This window comes from Sinohyriopsis cumingii, chromosome 19, assembly GCF_028554795.1.
Source record: "Sinohyriopsis cumingii isolate HCF-2022 chromosome 19, ASM2855479v2, whole genome shotgun sequence".
NCBI lineage: Eukaryota > Metazoa > Mollusca > Bivalvia > Unionida > Unionidae > Sinohyriopsis > Sinohyriopsis cumingii.
Window position 1 is genome coordinate 32,499,893 of NC_142979.1, and position 27,441 is coordinate 32,527,333.

Sequence of the window (27,441 nt, forward strand, 5' to 3'; positions counted from 1 at the left end):
CCTCTTAATGCTGAGCGCCTGGTGTCAGGATAATGTGACTGGGTGGGACATTTGTATGATGCCCATTTGGTAGACATCAGTATAAACTGCCACATTGCCAACGTCTTAGCGATATGACTGAAAAGTTGTTAAAGCTACGTCAAAAATCTAAATCACACACACATTCATACCTATATATGCATTTATTTAATATTCATTTGTTTCTTCTTCAGAAAAGTAACTGTTGATGTCAGTGTTCAACAAAATGTGTATTATGTTTCATTTCACGTGTATATTTCATGCATTTCTGGACCACGGATTTTAAAAAAAGTTTGTCTTATTAAGTAAAAAACCGGAATGTCTTTTATATATCGCATTTCAAGGAACGGAAACGCGTTGCCAACATTAAACTGACTCCGCTCTATACATGTTTATACACAGCTTTGTATTCTTTTCTCATCTCTTCCTACATGATTTCGATGAATGGATTTTTCGCATTGCTTCAGGAAGAAGGGTCGATATTCTTCTTAGCCCACATACACTGTTTCCGTATTGACTTTGACATTATGCTGCGTTTCATATGCTCTTGGGAAGGAGGACATGTTGGATTAACGTCCATATTGATTCCCATCCTAGAATAGCACTTACGTTCCCCACAGTCAGTCACGTAATCTCCATTTGAAATGTTACATAAACTGACATAAACGATAACTTCTTCTTTCTCTTTATATACTGTTAAGGGTAAAATCAAAGTTTTCCCCTTTGCTGTGCCTATATATTAAAAACAATTTTTTTTACTTAAACGGTTGATTATCAGTACTTTATAGTAAAAGCAGCAATACATTTGCCAGAATTAAAATTTTGTGCTGTATTTAATAAGTGTCTAGTAGTTAAGGGTAAACTAATTAAGGGTAAACTTTGCTCCCACTCAAGTGTTTTTAGTAGCAGCCACAAACTGTGTCCAACGAAAAGTAAAATTTTGCCGGCAATTACAAGACGTTTATTTCAGATCTGGACAAAGAAGAGAAACGCTTAACTAATGTAGCAGCCGTCTGGGAAAATCAGCAACGTGCAGATATTTTGGCTGTCACTAAATGGACACATAAAGTAAATAACGAATCGAAACCTAATAATTTTGTTAAAATTAGATCCAGTGAAAAGGGAAAGAAAATGAACAGCTATGATATCTAAATCATTACTTAAATTCATCATCGTCCTCGTCGTCATCATTATCGTCAAAACACTAATAATAATAATAATAATAATAAAACCTATTATTTTGTATTTTCTTTCCTTCCTTCCTCCTCCTCCTCCGTCTTTATGTTCTTCTTCATCATCTTCTTCTCCTTATTTCAGTATATTCTGTTCTCTGTACGTTTCCTTGTATTCGAGAGCAGTGGTGGCTCACTTTGTCAGAGCGTTTGACTCGTACTCCACGGATAGCTGGTTCGATACCCACACAGGTCAGACCGAGTTGGCTGTCTCCGTTAATCCTTGGGAAAGGCACCTAACTCTCATTTCATCGGCTTATGACAAATTGGTAGATGTAGTAGTAGCGGTAGTGGCATTGAATAGGTTGGAGTTTTAAATCGAACAGAATATGAACTTGTCATAACAGACAAAAGACATTCTTTTACAGTCATAACAGACTTGAAACACTTTGAAAAAAGACTATAACACCATGATTAAGGTGTAATTGTAATTGTCTCAAAATAACACCATGATCAAGGTGTAATTGTAATTGTCTCACTATAACACCATGATCAAGGTGTAATTGTAATTGTTTCAGTATAACACCACGATCAATGTGTAATTGTAATTGTCTCAGTATAACACCACGATCAAGGTGTAATTGTAATTGTCTCAAAATAACACCATGATCAAGGTGTAATTGTAATTGTCTCACTATAACACCATGATCAAGGTGTAATTGTAAATGTTTCAGTATAGCACCACGATCAATGTGTAATTGTAATTGTCTCAGTATAACACCACGATCAAGGTGTAATTGTAATTGTCTTAAAATAACACTATGATCAAGGTGTAATTGTAATTGTTTCAATATAACACCATGATCAAAGTGTAATTGTAAATGTCTCAGTATAACACCACGATCAAGGTGTAATTGTAATTGTCTCAGTATAACACCACGATCAAGGTGTAATTGTATTTGTCTCAGTATAACACCACGATCGATGTGTAATTGTAATTGTGTCAGTACAACACCACGATCAAGGTGTAATTGTAATTGTCTCAGTATAACACCACGATCAAGGTGTAATTGTAATTGTTTCAATACAACACCATGATCAAGGTGTAATTGTAATTGTCTCAGTATAACACCACGATCAAGGTGTAATTGTAATTGTTTCAATACAACACCATGATCAAGGTGTAAATGTAATCGTTGAAATACAACACCATGATCAAGGTGTAATTGTAATTGTCTCAGTATAACACCACGATCAATGTGTAATTGTAATTGTCTCAGTATAACACCACGATCAAGGTGTAATCGTAATTGTCTCAATATAACACCATGATCAAGGTATAATTGATCTAGTAAAAATCAAAATGTTGTTCTGGCTACATAAATTCAATTCACAAGAATAAACATAAAAGGTGATATATATATATACATGAGAGTGACAGAGACAGAAATAGAGAGAAAAATATGGAGATAAAACTTTGTTCTGAAATATTAATTCAAATCGACAAACAGTATAAATGTATATATTTTTGTTTTAGTGGGACTCTTCGGTGTCGGTGTATAATGAACAAAGAATCCTGTATTCTCTTTTTGTGGCATCTGGCGATTTGCAGTAGTCTGTGTTTGTTGAGGTAGTGAGGGTGATGTCTTCAGAACGTTTATTTCTACTCCTCAGTACGGATCGGTCTGATTCTAAATTTGCAGATACATATATCTGCCAATTTAGATTGTAGCTGGCTCTTCAGCACTTGTTCACGGTTTTCTTAAAGTGCGTGTAATCCAAACCAGAGAAGCGGTACTTGAACGCCCAGAGCAACCAATGTTCTGTTAGACAAAGCTTTCTGAACCAGTACGGAACCCTGAACTTTTCATTAGTATTCCCGTCGTCTTGAAACGTTTATGTAAACGTGAAGTAGTCTGAAGGAAGTAAAGATTCATTCAAGCTCATGCGCACAACTCTTGCTAAGCAGAAAACAGACAACAAAAACAACAACAACAACAACAACAACAAAAAACCACCTTGATACCCCCCTCCCCCCAATATTGATGTGTATCGGTACGATGGATCATTTCTCTAATGACGTACTCTATAAACGTCTGTTGCAGTTAGCCTTACGATTTAAAAAGTCCAAGGGGAAAATAAACAACATGCGGTATCTTTAAAAGGTTCCTCATAAATATATTCGTAATACAAATACCTTTCAACTGATCAACGTTCGGGACGACTACTTCATTTTCACCCGATTTGTATCAGTATATTGTATCTTAAATAACACTGGCTTGCATTTGTCCCCCACGACGATCAGTAGAGGGTATTACAGCGAGTGCTCAATTCAAATAAAATGTATGAAACAAGTTGAATCCTTTCTGTCAGTTGTGACCCTAGAGGATTGAAAATATACCACGAGTTTCATAAATTTCATTTAAAATGAACACAGGAGAGATTTTATTGTATCGCACGACGAAAAACATTGATTTTATTTTACTAACCGGCAGAATAGTGCAGGAAATTGAATTTTCAGATATAATTTGTGACGTCATGCATTATTACAAGTGTTACATATCTGAAAATTATGATCCTGTTATATTATCGTAAATAACACAAAAGTTAGTTTGTGAAAATAAAAGAAATTAATCCAAAATAAAAAAGAAACAATACATTAAATTCAAATAATTATGCGTAATAAGTTTGAATCTCCTTTGAATGGTTTATTAATTAAAAGTTATACTTCTTTCCTTTCTCCTCCTTTATGTTCCAATTCTCATTTGGTTATTTTATTTTGATCTTTTATAATGAAGTGACATTTATTTGTTTTATAGCCTACTACGAACTTTGTAAGGCTATAGAGATTTACGCTTGTCTGTCCGTCCGTCCAGTGGACACTTGTGTGGGTTTTTATGTTACGTCAACATATTTTTAGTTCTTGCATTCTGATAGTTAAAACTAGACTCTGAGAGAGAGAGAGAGAGAGAGAGAGAGAGAGAGTGCAAATGATATGGAATCTGTGTATTTTGTTCATAGCAGACACGAGTTCTTTTTCTGCTTTCGAACTGATGATGGAGTGTAACATGCCAATTTACATTTATAACTCTTCAGCTTTGTGAGAAGCCGCGGGTGGTCGAGTGGTCTAAAGCGCTTGCCTTTAGCCCACCGATCACTACCATTTCACCTCTGTTCGCGTGGGTTCGAGTCTTTGGCTCGGCCAATGTGGCCAGGTTCTTCCTCCACCAGTTATACTGGCCGCCATTCATGGCCTATCTTGCGCTGAAAAATGGCTTTAAACCCAAAATAGCAACAACGATCGGCTTTATAAGTTTTAAGTTTCAACCTTAAAAGTCATTGTACAATTCATCTATCCTAAATTGACAGCCGTCTATTTAAAGTACAGATGAATCTGCGTGAATCGGCCCCCCCCCCCCGAAACGTAAAAATGCGACAGACAGGTTGCTAACTTAATGAAAGCCAATTACTGCAAATGTTTTGTGAAATTAAGTCAGAAATGTTGTTGAACGTCGGTGATCGCACACCAGAAAGTACGTCAAGTGGTAAAATTACTGTGAACTCGTGGCTGTGAATTGTAATGATTGCTTAAGGCCGTGGAACAATTAGCCATGCATGCATGTCCTTCATGCATATTCTTCAACTGCAATAGTAATGCAATCAGGCTCGGCCCTAGGGCAAGGCGAACGAGGCTACCGCCTTGGGCCCCGCACTTTCAGGTAATCAACTGCCCAATGCAATTTTTTTTTGCTATGGTGCCCACTTATCGCTTTTGCTGCCTTGGGCCCTGTACATCATAGGGCCGGGCCTGAATGCAGTGTCAGTATCGTAAGACGCGTTACCAGAAGTGAGCATTGGGGCGAGGAGAAAAATATTTCATTTTATCAAATATGACGCTCGCAGCGAAACTCACTGACGTTCTAAGGCAGCGTGTAGTTTTCTTTTGTTTCGGGGTTATTTTCGTTTTTACAATATAGCCTTCGCGCGCTTTTGTTATTTTTGATTTGTGTTACTATCAGACTTTTGAGACAATGTAAATGCCTTTTTAATATTGGAATTATAACTTCGCAACCCGAACGACCTTTCAGTTCCACGCAGCTATCCGGTAATGTTTAGACCTTTTTTCAACACTGCTTCATTAACTGAAATAACTGTTTTGACAACGTTGATTGTATCGTGGTACGAGGACTTTGGGACAGTTTCTTTACTGACCCCCAACTCTTAGGAGTTTTGATGCCAGACAAAGAAAGAAAATTATGAAGAAAGAGTAAATATTTTTGCATTTCCGTAATAATTAAGTATAACTTTGCACATTTTTAAAAAGAATTGTTCTATTAAATGTAAATTTATATTACTGAATTTCATCACACACACACACACACACACACACACACACACACACACACACACGTATTCTTCAGAAAGCTGACTTTGTATTTTAATGAATATACTCTTGTTTGCCTTTATCTTTGTTTTGCATGCAGTTTTGGGAGATAATAAGTTTTCTCTGTACTATGTAGCCAGGGTTGTGCTGACATGCCATTAAACCCTACACATGCATAAATGCATATACATGAATAGTCCTCAGTCACTTTCATTATCAGAAAATGCATGTAATGAAAACCTGATTTTAATTGGAAACGTTTAAATGTTGGCAAGAGGAAACGAGGCACATCAATGTTTCTGGAGTGATTCTCGCGATTTTAAATCGTTCCACAAAAGGATTGCCTATTCTTTTTTTTGTTGAATTGCCATCAAAACCTGGGACATTTGGTGTAATAATTTCGATTTGTTCCATATTTAGTCCTCAAACTACGATGTATGTATGACAATAAGTATTTTGATATCTTAAGGTGTAAAGTCATTGAGTCCATTCCGTTGCATTGACAAGCTCAACGATGAAAGTTGAAAGCTAGAGGAGTCTGAAGTATTGTGGTCTTTTTGGTAACATTGAAATTCCGCGTCTGTGTGGATGAATGTAAAGCTAACCATTGCGTTTTCTTTTCTACTTCCCTTTCATTTAATTGTTCCTTCATTTTCCTTCGAGATGTAATCCAGCGTAGTTAACTGGGAAAAATCTCTGAAGAAAGTGTTGAACATACAAGTTTGACACTGCTTGGAGAAGAAAAAAAATTATCATTGTCTAGCAGATTCAAAACAGAACTGTACCTTTATCAGACGTAAAGTGTGCCTACTGTACCTTTATGTTGGAACTGATAGCCAGTTCTAGCGTTCATTACTGCCTTTTTAAGGGGAAAAATATATTCGTTTACATCGAGAAATCTAATATTTATTGGAAGACACGTGCATGGACCGCTTCTTTTGTTGGTCAGGAGTATCTTTAACACGTTACTATGTTCATCGTAGCTAAATATTACGAGTAGTAGCACTTGAGCCAGACGAAGACCCTTGCCTGTTACCATAGCTTTACTGTAAACCACTGCCATGATCATTATACGTTGGGCTAGTGGACCAGACTGTATATTTCGTCTGCAACCTCTTTATCTGTCAGTAATCGGAAAGCGTGGATGGTTTCAGAGCTATTATTGTTGAGTAGAACATTTTTATCACTGACAATCGACCGACCGTCACCTTGCTTAAGAACTGCCACATAGGGTTAGTGCTAGCAGGGTCTCATTCGGTATTTCAACATCGAGCGAGGCAGCCAGAAGGAAATCGTTCAAAGCAGACATCACTGCAAGATCATTTTCCCACAGTACTACTGTATGATCGATGTACTAGTCTTGTGGCTAGCAGACGTCATCTCGTAGCAGAAGATGTGTTATCTTGTGCAGACGGCCGATTAATCTAGGGAGGAAGTAATGCCTTTTGGTAGGTAACCATGTATATCTACATATTTATACAGTGTTGTAGATCTGTTTCAGGTATAGGTATGTAAACAAGTTTTGCTACAGTAACTTCTAAGGAATGCTCATAAAGGGAGTTCTTTCTACATTAGACGGTGGGTTAGTTTGAGTTGGGATCCGACACCTTAGCAGGAAGTCGGCATGTAGTTACATATTTGTATGTGTAGTGTAGTAAATCCTTCAGCGTTGTATGTATATGCGAGTTCGCCACTGTGTCACATGAGTTGAATGTATGATTTTGGGGCGTTGAGGGTTGAGGATTTGATTTCCTTCAGGATGTGTTGGTTTATCGGTAACAAAAGCTGCCTGGCAAACTTCTCTCAGGCAGATCGATTAATGGGGCGCTCTATGGGGAAGACATTTTAGATCGACTAGAAAATAATATGTCCTTGTACATTAGAAGTTAAAACGTTGAATTTAATTGTAGACTATTTTGTTGTATGATCTGAGACTTTTGTGCTTAGTGTTATAATTTCATCTTTCTGATAACTCATATTCTACGAAACTTGAGATAGTGATGATTATGAGGTACAAGAGGAAAAAAAATTGTGTAATTTGTGTTCCTTACCAAAGTAGCACGTGATGATGCGCGCAGCTTCGCTTATGGTTATGTGTCGTAGTCATAGAGACTGTACCTTGGCATGTATTTGTGCATGTTTGCATACGAGAAAAGGTCTTTTAATTTTGATTTGTGGCTTGGAGTTTGGAATTGATGGCACGGAAATGGGGTTCAAAATTGAGATAAATATTTAGACATGTTGCTTTGCGGAAGATTCATGTAATTGAAGAAAGATAATCAACAATCCAAATAACGAGTATTCTTGTTAAGTGTTGTTATATTACGTGATGCCTTTCTGCCAAAAATACCGAACGTTGCAACACAGATTACAAAGAATAGATGTTCAATTCTACAATATTTATGTCTCTTTTAGATTTTTAGGTGCTGGGGAATAACGTTTATATTCCTTGATGAAAGAGTTTGTGGAAATGTATACCAAATAAAATAATCGCCCTGAGTTTTAGTCATTCGTTCAGAGTTCATCTGACTACAAAAGAAGTGCCTTGAGGCCTGCACATAAATACTCTGACATAATAGCAAGTAGGTTAAGAGTTGCATGGGAAACAAACATCTAACTTAAACGTAATGTTTGACTAAAGGATAATAGAAGAGGACACAAGTTTTTAGTCGAGACATCTTACAAATTCATAACCTTTTGGAATGTAATTTAGATTTACGTGTATATTACGTGAATTAATCCATGTAGATTACATGAATTAATCAATATTCATTATCCGCCATGTTATTGCGAATTGTTACATAATCAGGTAACATTTCTAAACCTTCAGACTCAACTCGATGGAAACATACGTGGCGATGGAGGACATTTCTGTTTTCGGAAGTAATTTTTGTTTGTAACTCGTCTATAATTTTTTATAAAGAAAAACTTCATCACGGATCACGTAATAATTACGACAATGTACAGTTTGTTTTCATCGATACATATAACCTTCGGGCTAAAACTCTTCATTACTTTTCCGACAAACGTTTAAAGTTAGAAAAGTATCGCTTAGTGGAATTTAGTTTAAAGGCATTTAAATGTTTTCTAAAACATAGTTTCCCTCGAGTACTTCATAAAAATGCTCTCGAATACAAAACCCACTTCCTATTAAATTTACCATTTGATAATAAGAAACATTTTTGGATCGATTTGAACATTCTGGGGCATTTTTCCTTGCGAAGCAAAACGTGTTAACAATACTCACAGAAAATTATAACTGTTAGCAGCACTGTCTTATAGAGACAGTATTCGAATGAAATATAAATGTGAAGTTGACTGGCGTTTTAATGTTTTTAATCACCTGACGTAAGGCATAGCGTATTGTACTGTGGTGTCCGTTCATCCGTCCGTTCGTCTCGTTGTTATTTCTTTCTTCACAATAAATCGAGTTCTTCACTATCTACCATTAAAAAGCTGCAAGTACCTGCATTTGCGGCAGGGAAGAGATCTGTTGATTTCTGGCAAAAAGTCAATGGTCATGATAACAGGGACTGAAAGAAGGAAAACTATTTCCACACACCAGATTAATTTGTAAATATATTGACCACAGATCGATGTTTACCGAAATATATTGACATAACTCTGTAAATGCTTGCATTAGAGATAAGAAAGGCACCTTTTCATTGTGACCCTGAGAAAGAATAAGGTTTCTGCACTATATTTTTAGTTTCTTGTCACCAGTTTTGAACAACCTTTGTTAATGGCTTGTATATGTGCCACTGAAGACATATATATATTTTTTTGGAGTCAAAATGTCAAACGTCGAGGTCACACTGACTGAAAGAAAGTAAAAAGATTCCTACAAAACTTCTCAAGTTCTGTACAAGATGGCACGCATTTGAGACAGGGAAGACGTCATATGAATTTGGGGTTAAATGTCAAAGGTCAAGGACAGGTGGGGTCTTAAGAAGGTAAACCGTTTCCACAAAAATAAATCTAGTCCTATATCAAAACCATGAGCAGACTTTGTGGGTTACTTGCTTTCGAAACGGGAAATTAACCTTTCGATTTTTGAGATAAATAGGTAAAGGTTACCGAAATAGGCGGACTGTTTACGGTAACTTGTTATCCATCTTATTTAAAACATAAAACTAGTATCCGTCAAGACTTTTTGCATTAATTTGTTTAGAAATATGAAGTTCACTCATCATCCTAAAACGCTGAATGAATAACGCAGCCAGGCAATCAGGACGTCTTGAGCTTCTTCCATCGAGAAAGTCTCATAGCGTGTTGAGAACTGTGCTCGAAACTAATTTTGTTAACATGGCGCAATGGATCTGAAATCGCTCGGTCATTACCATCAAATTGTGAAATCATTTCGGAAGTAGTTGTTGGAATACACATAAATCAATGCGCATCAATTTGATGTTTGATGATTCGCCTTAGGCGGAGTTGATCACAAACCTTATGACAGCAAAGGCGAAGTGTATTCTAATTGTGACTCGTCTCCTTCCGAGGCCATATTGTTTCATGTGAGCAAAAGTAGTTCAGAATATAGTGACAATGAATTACATTCCAGGTTTATTTCACGACCTGACGGAAATGGCTGAGCGATGTTCCAATCAATGTCGCAATATTTCGGCGGACTAAGAGTAAGTCATAAGCGAAACATTATCGGTCATTTCTGTCGCAAAATACGTGACTCACTGCACCGCAGGCAAAAAAATCCAAATAAACGATACGTTTTCCTACAACTACATTCGAAGCTATTTGTCGACTAAACGGAAATGGACAAACGATGTTCGGATTGGCAAACAGTTTCGCCTCGAATATTTAAACATATGAGCTAATATAAAAAGGAAGAATTTCATACGTATTCACTGGTTGCCTTGGTAGAAGAAAAGGTCGATGAAATACTTTAAAGAACAACAACGATATCAGTTCCTTCATTCCCTATTGTGTTCCACATTGCGTCGGCAACTGTAGTAAATGGAAAGCGTGCATGTTTTCAATGCCATGATTGTCAAATAGAGGCGTGTGTATTTGACAATTGACCTAGCAATAGTTATGTAGGCCGGCGAGGTCTTGACATTTCCATAAAGTTGAACCTTTAGACAGCTATGTCCACGGCAAGAAGAAGATTAAACATGTCATCGATATAACTTTTCTACAGTATGCCCAACGTTGAATAAGATTCACGGCTCGCTGTTGTTTATCGTAGCAGAAGATGCGATGGAGATTTTGTACGCGAGGACGAAATTATTCTTTTGATACGTAGCCGTGTGCGTGTATGTACAATATGATTAATCATTCTTTGGGAACATTTGTATGTCATGGGTCCTGCAACGTTTGGTATAACTCAGCTCGAATCGCTAGAACATCAGCGAGTATAAAATCCCGTTTACGACCTCGTCACTTATTATAAATGATATTTTTCATTACGATTTTCGCACATATACCCATATATGTCATTATTACTTTGTGGGTGTTAGTTCAACTAAATTTACCAGCTTAGGTTGTAAAGAGAAGAATAAACAGTACCGAGTGTTGTTTTTTACTTTTTATTTCATGTATAGCGTTTTCCCTAATGAGGACATTTTCTATTTTGCTTCGTTTGCATTCGAAGGAGTTGATTTTTCTCGCAAAGGACAAGTCCTGTGCACGTAGTTGATAGAAGAAAGAAACAACTCGTCGATAGACGTGATAGAATACAGAAACAAATCGTCAGTACTGTGCAGTTTGTATAAGCAAAGTTGGGTTTTGTTTGGGAAGTGTTTATCAGCTACAAAGTCCTCAGGACATGAATGGGGCCCTTTACAGGGAAATATGTGAATATGACCACGTGCTTTCCTTTGTAATAGCTCAGATAGATAATAATATTTATCTTTTCACCATGTAATCTGTTCGAGTTAGTATGGTTTGAATTATGGGGGTGGGGTATTCTGGTCATGAAACACTGAGTTTGAGTTTAAGGTTTTACACTCGTAGCCATTCGAATGTGACTTTTCCGAGATTCTTTTGATTGATTGGCACAAGATCGTCAAGGTCATACTCATATGGGACTACCCTCTATGATCACAGGCGGTAGATCTCGATGTCTGTTGTTATGTTCATCTAAGCTTGTTGCATGCCTCTTCGACTGTTGTGCGTCGTCCCTCGAATCATTGCCTTTTCTCAGAAACTGTCCAGTTTCAAACAGTTGGAACAAAACATCGTGGCGCAATGGTCTTTCAGGTTTCTACAAATGATTTTGATCCGCCGCTAAATATGTCGTCTGTTACCAAAGTACAAAACGACATGTTAGGAACCTCCGTAAGTATAATTAGGCGAAAAATTCATAAAGCGTCATATCTTGAAGACTTTTAACACTGTAACAAATGATCAAAAGTTACTTAAAATATTCATATCTTTAAATCACTTCTCAACAACTTTTCAACAAATTTAGAACATCTAGGCCTTTCATGCAAATAATTCTAATCAGCCATCAAATATTGGCACCGTTACTCAAAATATTTTTCCCCCTAAAAAACCTAATGATGTTTTCAATTAAGCTGCTGAACAAAATTTGACAGCATCATCCGTCATAAAAGCTAGAAAAACATTTAAATGACTTACAAAAACAATGATTATCGGGCAAGAATTTTGTTTAGGCTATGGGTTTTTAGATCAACTCGTCATATACCAAAAGAGCTTGTGGAAGGGTCTTCGTCCATCCGTTCGTTCGCTAGAATCAGTTGGTTAACGCTACTCCTGAACTACGTGGAGGATTGCCATGAAACTTTATACGCACATTCATCTCATGGTGTTCTTGGTTCAGAAGGAAACTGGTGCTGCTCGGTCAACCAGTATGGCCACCATCTTGAAAATCTTGTTAGTTGTATTCCACCTGAATGGATGGTCATATCATCGTGACTTTTTCCACGAAAAGTCTCCTGGTGTCTAGTTGGTCCTAAATGTAAACGACTCTTATGTAACGTCCAGTACAGCCACCACAGCAGCTGTCTTGGAAGTCTTAGGGCTACTTCTCCCACATGGAAAGGTCGTATCAGAATGGGATTTCCACGGAAATACTTCTTATTTGGTCTAGTTGATCCGAAATAAAAATGGAGGCGATCTGACGATCAGTATGTTCTATCTATCTATCTATCTATCGATCTATCTTGAAAATTGTTTTGTTGCAACTCATTCTGAAAAGAAAGTTGGACTTGTATGAATATGGTGTCGATCTGACATGCGGCGCACTGATCTTGAACATACTGTTATCACTATTGCTCCTCCTGAATGGATGGTAAAATCAATACGAGGTTTTCACTGTAACACATCGTAGTATGTATAGTTGGTCCTAAATAAATATGGCGCCGATCTGATATCTAATATGATCTCCACAGCGACCATTTTTATATTCTTGTTATCAGGACTCCTCTTGAATTGAATGTCATCTTGGCATGTTGTTCTCATCAGGACACTTCTTATGATATCTTGTTAATCTTAAACGAAAAGTGTGCCGATCAGATGTCTAATATGGCTGCCACTTTCGCCAAGTTACAGAAGAAGAAAGTTTTTACTACTTCTCCTGAATGAATGGTCATATCAGCATTGGCTTTTCACCCAAAGTTTTTATATATACTGTTTTGTTGATCCCAAATTACAATTGTGCTGGCGTGACTTCCAATTTTGTCCCCATTGAAAATGTTGTTTTCACAGCTGCTGTTCTGAAATTAAAAGTGATTTTGACTTGGGGTTTTTCATCAGAAGAGTTATTATAGTGTCTAGTTAGTCTTAACTGAAAATGTCTAATCCTCAATATGGCGACTATGGTTGGTACCATGAAAATGCACATAGTGTTACCTTTACTCCTAAAGGAATATATACATCAGCTTAGGGGTTTAGACCAATGGACTTGTTATGATACTTAGTTGGACTTAAATGAAAATATTGCCAATTGTATAACCAATATGGGTGCCACGAAACTGTCGTGAAAATCTTGTCAGTACTTTCTCAGCACGAGTGATCATTATAAAATGCGATTTTCACCAATGGACTTCCAATGATGTTATCTATGTCCTAAATGAAAATGGTGCCAATCTGACATTTATTTGTCCGCAACGGCAACTTATTTGAAAATCTTGCTATAGTTGAAGAATATCGGAGATGATTTCAACACTCAAATGCTGTAAGGGAAAAATTGTTGTTTCTTGAATTCGTAGAAATTCATGTTATCCAGTAGAACATTATTTCTTTCGAAGGACTCTTTTGGGGTTGTAGGAAGACCCCGGAAGGAACCACTAACCCACTGGAAGTTGCTTTCTCACATATCCACATTGGGCGAGTCGAGGCTCAAATAGGTGGGGAGTATGAATGATCTTCAGAAGGGAACGCCTTAGAGTACTCGGCCACCTGGGACAGCAGTTGGAACATGGCTCGGCCATGTCCGTCAAGTCTCGTTTCTTTTTCGTCTTGACGGAAACGGCTGATGTTCCGATTGCCGGGGCTCCGACACTAAAGGCAAGACGGGGGATGAACATCTGGCGCATGCGTCTCTGTTTGATGTAACTATTCGAATTTCTGGATCATACCGTGCATATTTTCCATCATCCATACTCGGCAGTCTTTTTGTTGATATACTTAATACCATGGACTTTTCATGATCCGATTTTCCTTAATTCGCTAAATGCTATAGGATGTTACGTGCTACTTGTATTGCACATATGAAGTTTGTAATATGATCTAGTACAATACAACAATACATTATTTAACACAATTCACTTACGACATTTGAGATTGAATGGTGTACGATTGCATCATTTCTTAAACTATAACATGGATGTTGTAACTGCCATTCCGGTTTTATATAAATAAATAGCATACTTTATAAAAGGTGTAGTAGGATAGTCCCTGTTTGTACGTTGGTTATTCCGTCCAGCTGATAAGGAAGATGTATCACAACAGTGGCTGGCATCGTGTGTTGTAGATATGTTCAGGGTCGAAGGGTATATAATGGTATCGTTGTCCGTCTGTTTGTTTGGGTAAGTCATGCGTCAGTGTCATTGTGGAGTGGCATTAATTATTTTGTTATAATGAACACATATTTATTCGATGCATTTGTTATTACTCATTCATTCTTTATTAAAGGACATGGAAGGCTTGTTAAAGTTACGCGAGATCATCAAAAAATGCTTGATTGATACTGTTGGGTAAGAGATATTTTGGGTTGTTAATATTAATCAAATTACAACATGTACAATATGAGCTTTTCATCTTCATAACAAGAAAAAAAACCTTCCATACCTATTGGCATTTTATTTGATTCGCAGAAAAAACTTTAAATCTCATAATTTTATAGTCATCAATTCGATGAACAGACATCAATATAAGGCCTTTTGTTGTCATGTTAAGGACTGACCTATTAGCCGCGGTTTGTGTAAGTTAGGTGTAGACCTTTACATTTTAAATTTATTCTTTTCTTTTTCGAAGTTTATGAAAAAGCCATAATGATGAATAAATAAAATAATCAAAAAGAGTTTACTGTGCACATTAGGTCATCAAATGTCCCTGTCTAGCGAAATCTAGCAACGAGCCTACAACAAGCGAACCATACATCAATCCTGAAGTTGTCATCGTTATGTACATCGGCTTTTTACGTGCTACCGTTTCAACCAAACACTGGTCTTCACCTGTAATCAAGTCTGCAAGGAAAGCGTAGATGGTTTCAGTGCTTTTGTTGTGAAATTGTGCATTTTATCGCTGACAATCGAGCGACCGTCATTTTGATCGAGAGCCGTCGCGTGTATGAGCTGGCGAGATTTTGCTTAACCTGCGGGGTTGGAAGCAGAATGAGGGTTGTACTTTACAAAATGGAGATAATTTTGTCCACTATATGCTAAAAGTGTCATGGCTGGCAGCTACGTTTTCTTCTGCCAATAGCTGGTATGTATTGTTGAGAGATATAAGTGCTGGTGGTACGTAAAGTATTGTGTACATGAATGTACTACAGACGATACAGTCTGTGGTGTGTATATGTTAGCAAGTTTTCGCCAGTGGCCCACAAATGACCGATGTCTGAGGAGAACGTTTGTGGCAAAATGGATTCCTTGCTTACTTGGTTGATGTGTGAAGGAGGAAACAGATAGTAGTTTAAATATGTAGACGTGGATCTGTGTAGGAAGAACACAACAGATAAGTAGGTTGTGTAGCGAGTTTGCCATGCAGTTACGATACATCTGTTGACTGCAGACTTTTTGGAGCGTTGCGCGCTGTGCATCATTGTACGGTTAGGTATGCCTGTATTATAGTTTAGTTTGCGTCAGCAAGCATTTATCGTGTAATAAAGGTTGCCTGGATGAATGGGGCGCTCCAAGGGGGAATTGTATATCATAGAAAGGCATGCGTTACCTTATACCATTTCTTCTTAAAGCTCAGAAAGCCAGACAGTAAATTTCAACATATATACCAAAACTTAAATTAACGAATTCGTTGTAGATAGGTATTGCAAGCCGTTTGAATTTTTTTCTTTTCTTTTATTTCATTGGATATGCGAAAGAATTGTATTTTATACGAGTGGAACAAAATAGATGGAAATTTTTCACATGTGATTTTTTATATATGGTAAAAAGTGTCGATCACATGTCTGAAATAAATTCTTTATTTCACATGTAAATATATTTAGCATGTGAAAAGAACGTTACACGTGTGAATAAGAATTTAGAAAAAGTGCTTAAAACAACGGAAGCCTATTGCTGAATTGAGACCTAGCAATACGTATATCAGATACTTCCATTTTGCGAATATACGGAAAACGTTTGGGAATAAACGCAGTATTTTCAGTATTCGCAATGTATTTAATAATAAACGCAATATTCGCAATGATAAGTAGTGTCTAATAATTTTTTGAATAAACACGAACATTCGTATTGCTTCAGTAATTTTGTGTTTGGTCGCAAATCTATTGCACATAACGCAGTCATTAAAAATATTATCAAAACTATTGCGGACAAACACCATAATTTGTTTCGAATATTAAGGCAATACATTATTGCGAATATTCGTAATACTAAAATAAAAGCATGCCCTTTTGAGAATATTCACAATAGTTTCTGCTAATATTTCAATACTTTTGGAAACAGTCGCAATATTATATTATTGCGTACAAAGAAGTATTGCGAATATTTTTTCCCCCGTTAAGTTTTATTTCTTCATGTTTCAGTTTGATAGTAATGGGCTTCAGTTTAAAACGGACTTTTTCACGTGAAATTTAGGTCGGAGGTAATATCAGAGATATAAATTTCCAAAGTTAAACTGGTAAAATTACAGAAGTAGATCTTTCTTTACTAACTTCAGTTAACATGTTAAATCAAAATCTGCTGCACGTACCACATTAGATTTTGACTTATAATTATCCAAGGATTTCCTTTAGTATTTTATGGGCAAAAGCTGTTTAGAAGCTCATTTATTTAAACATGGTACATAATTCTTGTAAGATTCTTCATATCTTATCGTATCGTATCATATCATATCGTATCATATTGTATCTTATGATATATCACATCACATCACATCATATCGTACCACACTGCAGACATCGTAGCGATATGACTGAAAAATTGTTAAAGCTACTTTAAAAATCCAAATCACACACACTAATATCATATATCATGTCATGTCATATATCATATCGTATCGTATCGTATCGTATATGTTATTTAATCATCATGCATATAATTGGCATTAAAGAGGATTTCATTGATCGATCCAGCTTGGTGTCCTTGTTAAATTAATATGAACCTATCACTTGAGTCGGGTTATATGTAGCCATGCTTTCCATTGTATAGCGCATCAATTAAGGAATTTCCTTTTTCATGAACCATGTCAGTGGTCATAAGATTTGATATTTAAAAAAAACACAGTAAAAGTTAAAGTTACAGTGTATTGTCATATAAAACAAACACTGAAGATAAGACAAAAAGTAAATAAACTAACATTGACTTGTTTCCATTTTTTTCGTCCATAATTACTGATTACATTCCTGCCAGCAGGAAGTTAATGATGGAAATATTTATGAATCATATTTACACATATAAATTTCACAGCAATTAAATAAATATTACATTTAAAAACCATGTAAATACTATGACATATTGAGATCTTGCATATAGCATTATTACAGTTTATATAGAAAATGGCATTTCACACAAAATGCACTCATTTTTGGCAATGCAACAGCACTAGTTTATTTAAGTTTTAAGTATGGCATTATCACATATATAAATATATCAATTAGGTTAAAGTTCAGCATTGAAAAAATTCGTACCATAATATACTAGCTTATAATTAAATTCTAGTTGCAAACTGGATACACCCAGATCTGCTGTCACATACTGGACTGGCAGATCTAGGTCTATGCAGTTTCTCAGGAGTAATCAGTAGAACATTGACGTGATCTGCAGGTGCATAATCAGATCATGGCTTATGTTGTTTCCATTTGGACTTGTAACAGTCAGCTAAAATGACAATGTTTCCATTTGGACTTGTAACAGTCAGCTAGAATGACAGAATGTTTCCATTTGGACTTGTAACAGTCAGCTAGAATGACAATACTTGGACTTGTATATGGTAACAGTCAGCTAGAATGTCAATATTTGGAATTGTATATGGTAACAGTCAGCTAGAATGACAGCATTTGGAATTGTATATGGTAACAGTCAGCTAGAATGACAATACTTGGAATTGTATATGGTAACAGTCAGCTAGAATGACAACATTTGGAATTGTATATGGTAACAGTCAGCTAGAATGACAATATTTGGAATTGTATATGGTAACAGTCAGCTAGAAGGACAATATTTCCATTTGGACTTGTAACAGTCAGCTAGAATGACAATATTTTCATTTGGACTTGTAACAGTCAGCTAGAATGACAGAATGTTTCCATTTGGACTTGTAACAGTCAGCTAGAATGACAATATTTCCATTTGGACTTGTAACAATCAGCTAGAATGACAGAATGTTTCCATTTGGACTTGTAACAGTCAGCTAGAATGACAATATTTCCATTTGGACTTGTAACAGTCAGCTAGAATGACAGAATGTTTCCATTTGGACTTGTAACAGTCAGCTAGAATGACAGGATGTTTCCATTTGGACTTGTAACAGTCAGCTAGAATGACAATATTTGGACTTGTATATGGTAACAGTCAGCTAGAATGACAGAATGTTTTGGACTTGTATATGGTAACAGTCAGCTAGAATGACAGAATATTTTGGACTTGTATATGGTAACAGTCAGCTAGAGTGACAGAATGTTTTGGACTTACATATGGTAACAGTCAGCTAGAATGACAGAATGTTTCCATTTGGACTTGTATATGGTAACAGTCAGCTAGAATGACAATATTTGGAATTGTATATGGTAACAGTCAGCTAGAATGACAGAATATTTTGGACTTGAACATGGTAACAGTCAGCTAGAATGACAATATTTGGACTTGTATATGGTAACAGTCAGCAAGAATGACTATTTGGAATTGTATATGGTAACAGTCAGCTAGAATGACAGAATATTTTGGACTTGTATATGGTAATAGTCAGCTAGAATGACAATATTTGCACTTGTATATGGTAACAGTCAGCAAGAATGACAATATTTGGAATTGTGTATGGTAACAGTCAGCTAGAATGACATAATATTTTGGACTTGTATATGGTAACAGTCAGCTAGAATGACAATATTTGGACTTGTATATGGTAACAGTCTGCTAGAATGACAATATTTGGACTTGTATATGGTAACAGTCAGCTAGAATGACTATTTGGAATTGTATATGGTAACAGTCAGCTAGAATGACAGAATGTTTCCATTTGGACTTGTATATGGTAACAGTCAGCTAGAGTGACAGAATGTTTTGGACTTGTATATGGTAACAGACAGCAAGAATAACAATATTTGGAATTGTATATGGTAACAGTCAGCTTGAATGACAGAATGTTTCAATTTGGACTTGTAACAGACAGCTAGAATGACCGAATGCTTTGGACTTGTATTTGGTAACAGTCAGCTAGAATGACAGAATATTTTGGACTTGTATATGGTAACAGTCAGCTAGAATGACAATGTTTCCATTTGGACTTCTATATGGTAACAGTCAGCTAGAGTGACAGAATGTTTTGGACTTGTATATGGTAACATTCAGCTAGAATGACAATATTTGGACTTGTATATGGTAACAGTCAGCTAGAATGACAGAATGTTTCAATTTGGACTTGTAACAATCAGCTAGAATGACAGAATGTTTTGGACTTGTATATGGTAACATTCAGCTAGAATGACAGAATGTTTTGGACTTGTATATGGTAACAGTCAGCTAGAATGACAGAATGTTTCCATTTGGACTTCTATATGGTAACAGTCAGCTAGAATGACAGAAGGTTTTTATTTGGACTTGTATATGGTAACATTCAGCTAGAATGACAGAAGGTTTTTATTTGGACTTGTATATGGTAACATTCAGCTAGAATGATAGAATGTTTTGGACTTGTATATGGTAACATTCAGCTAGAGTGACATAATGTTTTGGACTTGTATATGGTAACTGTCAGCTAGAATGACAGAATATTTTGGACTTGTATATGGTAACATTCAGCTAGAGTGACATAATGTTTTGGACTTGTATATGGTAACAGTCAGCTAGAATGACAGAATATTTTGGACTTGTATATGGTAACAGTTAGCTAGAATGACAGAATGTTTCCATTTGGACTTGTATATGGTAACAGTCAGCTATAATGACAGAATGTTTTCATTTGAACTTGTATATGGTAACAGTCAGCTAGAATGCTAGAATGTTTTGGACTTGTATATGGTAACAGTTAGCTAGAATGACAGAATGTTTCCATTTGGACTTGTATATGGTAACAGTCAGCTATAATGACAGAATGTTTCCATTTGAACTTGTATATGGTAACAGTCAGCTAGAATGCTAGAATGTTTTGGACTTGTATATGGTAACAGTTAGCTAGAATGACAGAATGTTTCCATTTGGACTTGTATATGGTAACAGTCAGCTATAATGACAATGTTTCAATTTGGACTTGTAACAGTCAGCTAGAATGACAGAATGTTTCAATTTGGACTTGTAACAGTCAGCTAGAATGACAGAATATTTTGGACTTGTATATGGTAACAGTAAGCTAGAATGACAATATTTAAACTTATATATGGTAACAGTCAGCTAGAATGACAGAATGTTTTGGACTTGTATATGGTAACAGTCAGCTAGAATGACAGAATGTTTCCATTTGGACTTGTATATGGTAACAGTCAGCTAGAATAACAGAATGTTTTCAGAATTATAGAAACCAACTTCACATCTATCTTTCTTTTCTTCTTTCAAGAGTCATATATATTTAAAGAAAATGGCTCATTATCACTTTTTTACAAACTTTTTGACACTGCCATCAGTTCACAAGATACAAGTTCATCAATATCAGCAGCTAGATATTAACCTTTTTTAATGTTAATGTAATACTTAGATTTTGTCGCTCATTTTTTTTCTGGCTCCAAACACGATAGGTGAATTTGTCCTCAATGGAAGGGTAATTTGTTGTCAATAAGCCATTGACTCGCCAGTCCCAAGTCCATGCTTAAATGCCTTTAACCAGCCCCAGGTCCATGCTTTGATGCCTCTTACTAGCCCCTGGTCCATGCTTAAATGCCCCTAACCAGTCCCGGGTCCATGCTTAAATGTCCCTTACTAGCCCCAGGTCCATGCTTAAATGCCTCGAACCAGCCCCAGGCCCATGCTTAAATGCCCCTTATTAGCCACAGGTCCATGCTTAAATGCCCCTTACCAGCCCCAGGTCCATACTCAAATGCCTCTTACCAGCCCCAGGGCCATGCTTAAATGCCCCTTACTTAACCCCAGGTCCATGCTTAAATGCCCTATGCCAGCCACAGGTCCAAGCCTGAATGCCTCTTACTAGCCCCACGTTCATGCTTAAATGTATATAATCAGTCCCAGGTCCATGCTTAAATGCCTCTATCCAGTCCCATGTCCATGCTTAAATGCCTTTTACCTTCCACAGGGCCGTACATAAATGCTTCTTACCAGCTCCAAGTCCATGCATAAATGTCTCTAAACTAAACCATCATATCTGTCCAGCACTACAGTAGTAGAATCTGCAACTGAATGTACCCTATATATTTACAAGTCAGGCACAACTTTAAACTACATACACCCTGATATGCTGTCACATAATTGATCAGATCAGGGTTTATGTTTGTTCTACTAAATGTTTCTAACTGCAGAGATCCAGGTCTGCCATTATGTGATGGCATATCTGAGCTATTCAGACTGTTACTCAGATAAAAGTTTATGTTTGGTGAGATAAAATTTAGACTGTTCACACATTATACTTTCCAGTACTTCTGAAATAATGCTTTATACCAGCGGTACCAGTGGTTCCACATCCCCATTCTGGAGGGTCATGGAAGGTCACCAGTATTTTTTTTTAGTGTGGCAGAAACTTTTTTAGGGTTGAGGCCAGACACTGGACAATAATTACATGTACATACCTCAGGTATTCATTCTTATTGTGTAAAGGCACTACTTTAATTCGGCAGATTTGAGGTCATCTTTGGCCAAACCAGTTTTCTTTTTACCACCATTCTTAATGAAATGGGCTCGTTTAAATTATAATTAATATAATTCATTTGCCTTATTGTTTAAAAATATTTCTTTACTTTGGATTCTGACACGATCATAAAAGATAAACTATCTTTCAAAAATTTGTTCCATAGTAATTTGTGACAAAGTTCACACCAGTAGTATCTTATTAGTGTTTACTAAGTCATGTTCAATGGTTGACAAAACAGTTTAATTTTCTGCTGTTTAGACTTGTAAAAACAACATGCCGTATCTATACAATGGTCAGTATTGCTAGAATCAATGCCTTTTTTGGACAGCATGCATAATTCATTTTATGCTTTCCAGATTTTTTTGCGTAAGCAAAATTTTCATAGTCTTTGAAACAGTCTTAGCTTTATTAATTGGGTTTTGCATTATATTTCTTAATTTCTTAAAGTTCGGATAACCATTTAAATTTCCTGGTTTCTTAAAGATGCATCAGGGTTTCTTTCTAGTTTTGATACGCACCAGAAGCTTAAATTGTATTATTGCTAATGCAACAATAACCTTTTTTCTTTTTAATTTCTTGGATTTAAGCTGTCTCATCTACTACAGATAAAACATCTTCGTAGGCAAGGTTCTGTAATGTTAACCTATTTACACCATGGTGGATAGATCAGATATTTAGTACTTTGTCCTAGCGAAATCTATTGGATTTCATGAGTTGCCTGCCTTAGTATGTAATGACTACTAATCAGTAGCATGTAACAGCGGTGCATTGTACATTGACTGAAAATGGTGGAGGCAATTGACTTCAAAAGGTTATTTTATACGTTAAATGTTGAAAGTATGACTATGTACCAGTGAGAAGCTATTAGTATTACAGATGTATTTGAGGGAAAGGATGTATTTGTTGCAGACATGGACCGGCAGTGGAAAATTGCTTATTTATGAGTCCATTCTAGCTGTGTGTAATCCTTGTCTTGATCGTGTAGGAGCAGTGTTCAGATTTGAAAAACAACTTGATTTTAATTGGATGTGGTGGGTTTTTATGAAATTCACAGACCTGAAGCACTGAATTATTTGATCAATCCACCAAGGTGTAGATAGGATAACATATTGGAACCTTGGCTAGAAAAGATGCAGATAAAAATGCTTCTAAACTGTTTTATCTACAACAGTCAAAAAAACAATTTTTATCCCAGAGTTGTTGAACATTATCACCAATGAAAACTTAAAACTACTGTAGCATAAAGTGATACCTATGTTCATGAATCATCCACTCATGTTACCAAGGTTACGTTCTGAGTTTGGGCATCCACTCATGTTACCAAGGTTACATTTTGAGTTTGGGTCACTTTTAAGGTACTAAAGAAGGATGTCCATGTTCCATGAACTATTTTAGATCTATGATTTTAATTTTTTTAAATTATCTTTAAATTTAAAAAAAAAATGTTTAATGTTAATGTGCATTGTGATATCCCAGGATACAAATTCTCTTAAAGACAAATTGCTCATGGAAAAGTATCAATATGTGCAGAACCACTTTAATCTATGACAATTTTAACACATTGATCCTTAAGTTTCTTGTCTCCTGTATGTAACAAGTTGTCTCCCCAGTTTAAAGTAGTGTTCCTAATTATTAGTAGTTAAGTCATAATTGTAAAATCTGTCATATGACTTGAGCCAATACCAGTGTTCTGATGATGACTGAGGACAATGATAAAGTTAATTGTGCAAAAGAAAATTTTGATCCAGAATGGGTTTTTTTGTTTGGGGGGTGGGAATGGCTATTAGCAAAGTCTGGAAGTAATGAAATTTGAGAAATAGCTAAATTATTTTTCATTGTATTAATTAGTAATGATTGAAAATTCACTGGGATTTCATGTGGTTCATAATTCATCTTGGTAATTTTGAGTCCATCTTTCTTTTACAGATTTAGCTGCCGGCGGATACTGCCTACAGTGAATTGTCAAACAGTCAATATAAATTTGAAAGTCTTGTAATCATCATTTTCTTTGACTGCCAAGATGCCAAAACCCACTCCAAAAATATTCAGGTGTGTGCATGAAAACTGTGTATTTGAGACAGACAAGAGGAAGGCTATAGTGACACACTTACTTCGAACACACAGTGAGCGAAAGGAGGATTTTGAATGCGACTACTGCGAGCTTCTCCTGACAGAGGAGAAACAAATGGAGATCCATTTGCGCATGAATCATCCCTCAGAACCTTTCCGATACACTTGTGTGTCAAGGATAGAGGGTGTTGTGCAGAACTGCCTTAAGCTTGGGATGGCAGGGGGAGACAACTCTGCACAGGCTAAAACGGCAAAATCTCCAAAATCAGGTGAAAACAATAGCAGTAAGAAGCTTGGATCAATAAAAAGTCCATCAAAAAGTCCTGGGCAAAATGGGCTATCAAATCTTAATACACCAAAACCAGCAAAAAATGTCACAAATTCATTTAACATACAAAATAAATCAGCATCTTCCTCAAGTGGAAATTCACCGAAAGGAAAAAGCGCCAGTCCCTCATTTTCACTTGGTCCTAAACCAGCTGACAGGTTTATGAACTTTCATGGGCATGCAAATGAGACACCAATATCGATCAAACAGGAACCAGTCAGCATTGAAGAAAATGCAACAGAAGGTCAGTCATTGTCAGATTTCTTGCGTCAAACTGCGTTTGAAAATAAAACTGACGATTTTGTCAAAGGTGATATGGATAATCATGAAGATAATGCTCACAGGGAAGTGTCTGGGTCAATGGAAGGTTTTGGTTCATCCACCACTGAAGGTCAGCCAAAGCTGAAGATTAAGCTTAATTTGAAAAGTATCAAGAATTATGCATCAATTGGACCTAAAAATAGGTATTTAACTCCCTCCTTCAATAGACATTCTGGTCAAAGATTCAAAAGAAGTGAACCAGAGGTGTATCACTTTATAGACCGAATTGGTAGACGCTGTTGCCCATTTTGCCCATATAAAACGAATAAAAACTCCATCAGGGTTCATCTGTCTGGAAAGCATGGTCTGTACTTTGTGCAGTGTTCTTTATGTAGTTATAAAGGAGCATTTCCCCATCAAGTGATACACCATGCTGAAAGAGTCCACCTTGGGGAGAATTACCAAGTCATCCAGTTATCAAAAGAAAATCGAGAACATACTATTGATGGTATCGCTCAGACTGGATTGTCAAGCCCTTCCCCAAGTAACAGCACAGCACAGTCAACTAAAAAGTTAAAACCTTGTCCTCCAAAGCAACTCACAGACAAAGAAAAGAATATATGTTCTGAATCTAAACCGGGTTCATCCCAAAAAAGCAAGTCAAAGATCATTCTGGCACCAAAACCAGCAATAGATGTTGCTGGATGTGGAAATGTTCCAAAGTGTCAAACTTCAAAAACTCCTTACTACAAGATTGAGTACGAGAACTATCAGTATGTATATAAATGTACACGATGTCCATTCAAAACTCCAGTTAGAGCAACGATCTACACACATAAATATCGACATGAAGAATGCGACTACAAATGTGGTCACTGTGGATACAGATCTGCTCCCAGGTAAAAACAAATAGTCACGTAAATCTCTGGTAATGAGCCCTCTGTCACTGTTGTAAAGTTATAAAATTATGTCCTTTAAAGATATGACTGATTATTAGCCTGTACCCTTATTTTCGGACAATTGAAAAAGCAGACCCACTGGGCTTATTACAGGAGAATATTCATATTGTAAATTATGGCAGTCAAGTACAAGAATTTTCTTCCATTATTTTTGGTTTTACATTTCAATGTTTGAGTTAATATTGTACAATGTGGTCAGTAAGTGCATGCATGAAAATGTGTGTTTGTGTGATTTAGATTTTTAACCCTGCTTTAAAAATGTTTCAGTCATATTGCTACGATGTCTGCAGTCTGGCAGTTTATAGTGATGTCTAGCACTGTGGCATCATGCCACAGACATGTGGCATCATGTCCCACCCAATCACGTTATCTCGACACAAAGGCTGACCAGCCCTAACACTAATCTCTTAATGCTGAGTGACAAATGAGGCAGCTGCTAGTACCATTTTTAGTAAGTCTATGGTAAGACTTGGCTGGGACTTGAACCTGCGACCTACCACAATCCAAGGTGGACACTTTAATCACTAGGCCATTGGAGCAGTCCTGCATGAAATTGAGAGTGTATGTGTATGTATCTGCATGTGTGTATGTTGGAGTGATATATAAATCTATAAAACTGTTTATCCATGCATGAAAAATATGGTCTTTCATGCCAGGTGGTCTTTCAAAACAGTGGTCTTTCAGAATAGGTGTTACAGTGTATATATCATTTATATATAATGAAACATTTGTTTTCATTTAAAAACTTTAAGAAGATGACACCGTTGTTTTGTTTCATATATCTCTACTGGGTATTGACCATAAACTCAGGGGAAGGTCTGTTATCTAATGTATTTTAGTACAAGTTAAATGTTATCATGGGGGCTCCGAGTGGCCGAGTGGTCTAAAGTGCTCTTTGTTACGGATCACTGCCATCTCACCTCTGTCTGCGTGGGTTCGAGTCTTGGATTCGGCTAATGTGGATATGTGAGAAAGCTTGCCAGTAGCTTCTCGTGGGTAGGTGGTTCTTTCCTGGCTTTTCCTGGGTTCTTTCTCCACCATTAATACTGGCTGCCATGTATAGTTTATCGTGTGCTGAAAAATGGCGTTAAACCCTACAGCAACAAAAAATGTTATCATGAGAAGACAAATCGAAGGTAAAAGTCAATCAGGTTAACCTTTATGCCCAGTTTAAGGTGTATTTTTGTTGTAGTTGCTGTAGGGTTTAATGCCATTTTTCATCACAACATAGGCTACACATGGCAGCCAGTATAAATGGTGGATGAAGAAACCGGGAAAACCTGGAAAGAACCACTGACCCATGAGAGGCTACTGGCAAGCTGTTTCACATACCCACATTTATCGAGCCCGAGACTTAAACCCACACAGACAGAGGTGAGATGGCAGTGATCCGTATTGGTGAGCACTTTTGACCACTCATCCACTTGGGGCCCCATGTATTTTTGTGAACTTGTAGTTTTAGTTTTAAAAAAATATGTTTCTGGGCTTGTTCAAGCAATTCAGATTCATTCTATTATTAAGCCTGAGTTCATCACGTTTCCTGACTTTACCAGTTTTGTGTAAAGTGTACAGTATATGAAAATACTATACTGATGGTCCACCATTATGAGGCCATCCTGTCTGCATCTAAAGAATAGA

At 36.6% G+C, this 27,441-nt stretch overlaps 1 protein-coding gene across 5 annotated transcripts in view; it reads left to right on the plus strand.

Moving 5' to 3' along the window:
- Nucleotides 1-27,441, plus strand: part of LOC149775396 (uncharacterized) — a 126,413-nt gene that overhangs the window by 64,066 nt on the left and 34,906 nt on the right. For 3 of the 5 annotated variants that reach the window (XM_089944042.1, XM_089944041.1, XM_089944040.1), the window contains exon 2: nt 24,112-25,743. In XM_089944042.1, coding sequence (XP_089800168.1) covers nt 24,206-25,743 — 1,538 coding nt within the window. In that variant the 5' untranslated portion in view covers nt 24,112-24,205. Of the gene's footprint in view, nt 1-6,722; nt 7,023-15,259; nt 15,484-24,111; nt 25,744-27,441 lie in introns of those variants that run through there. The other 2 variants (XM_089944038.1, XM_089944043.1) reach the window with 2 other exon arrangements.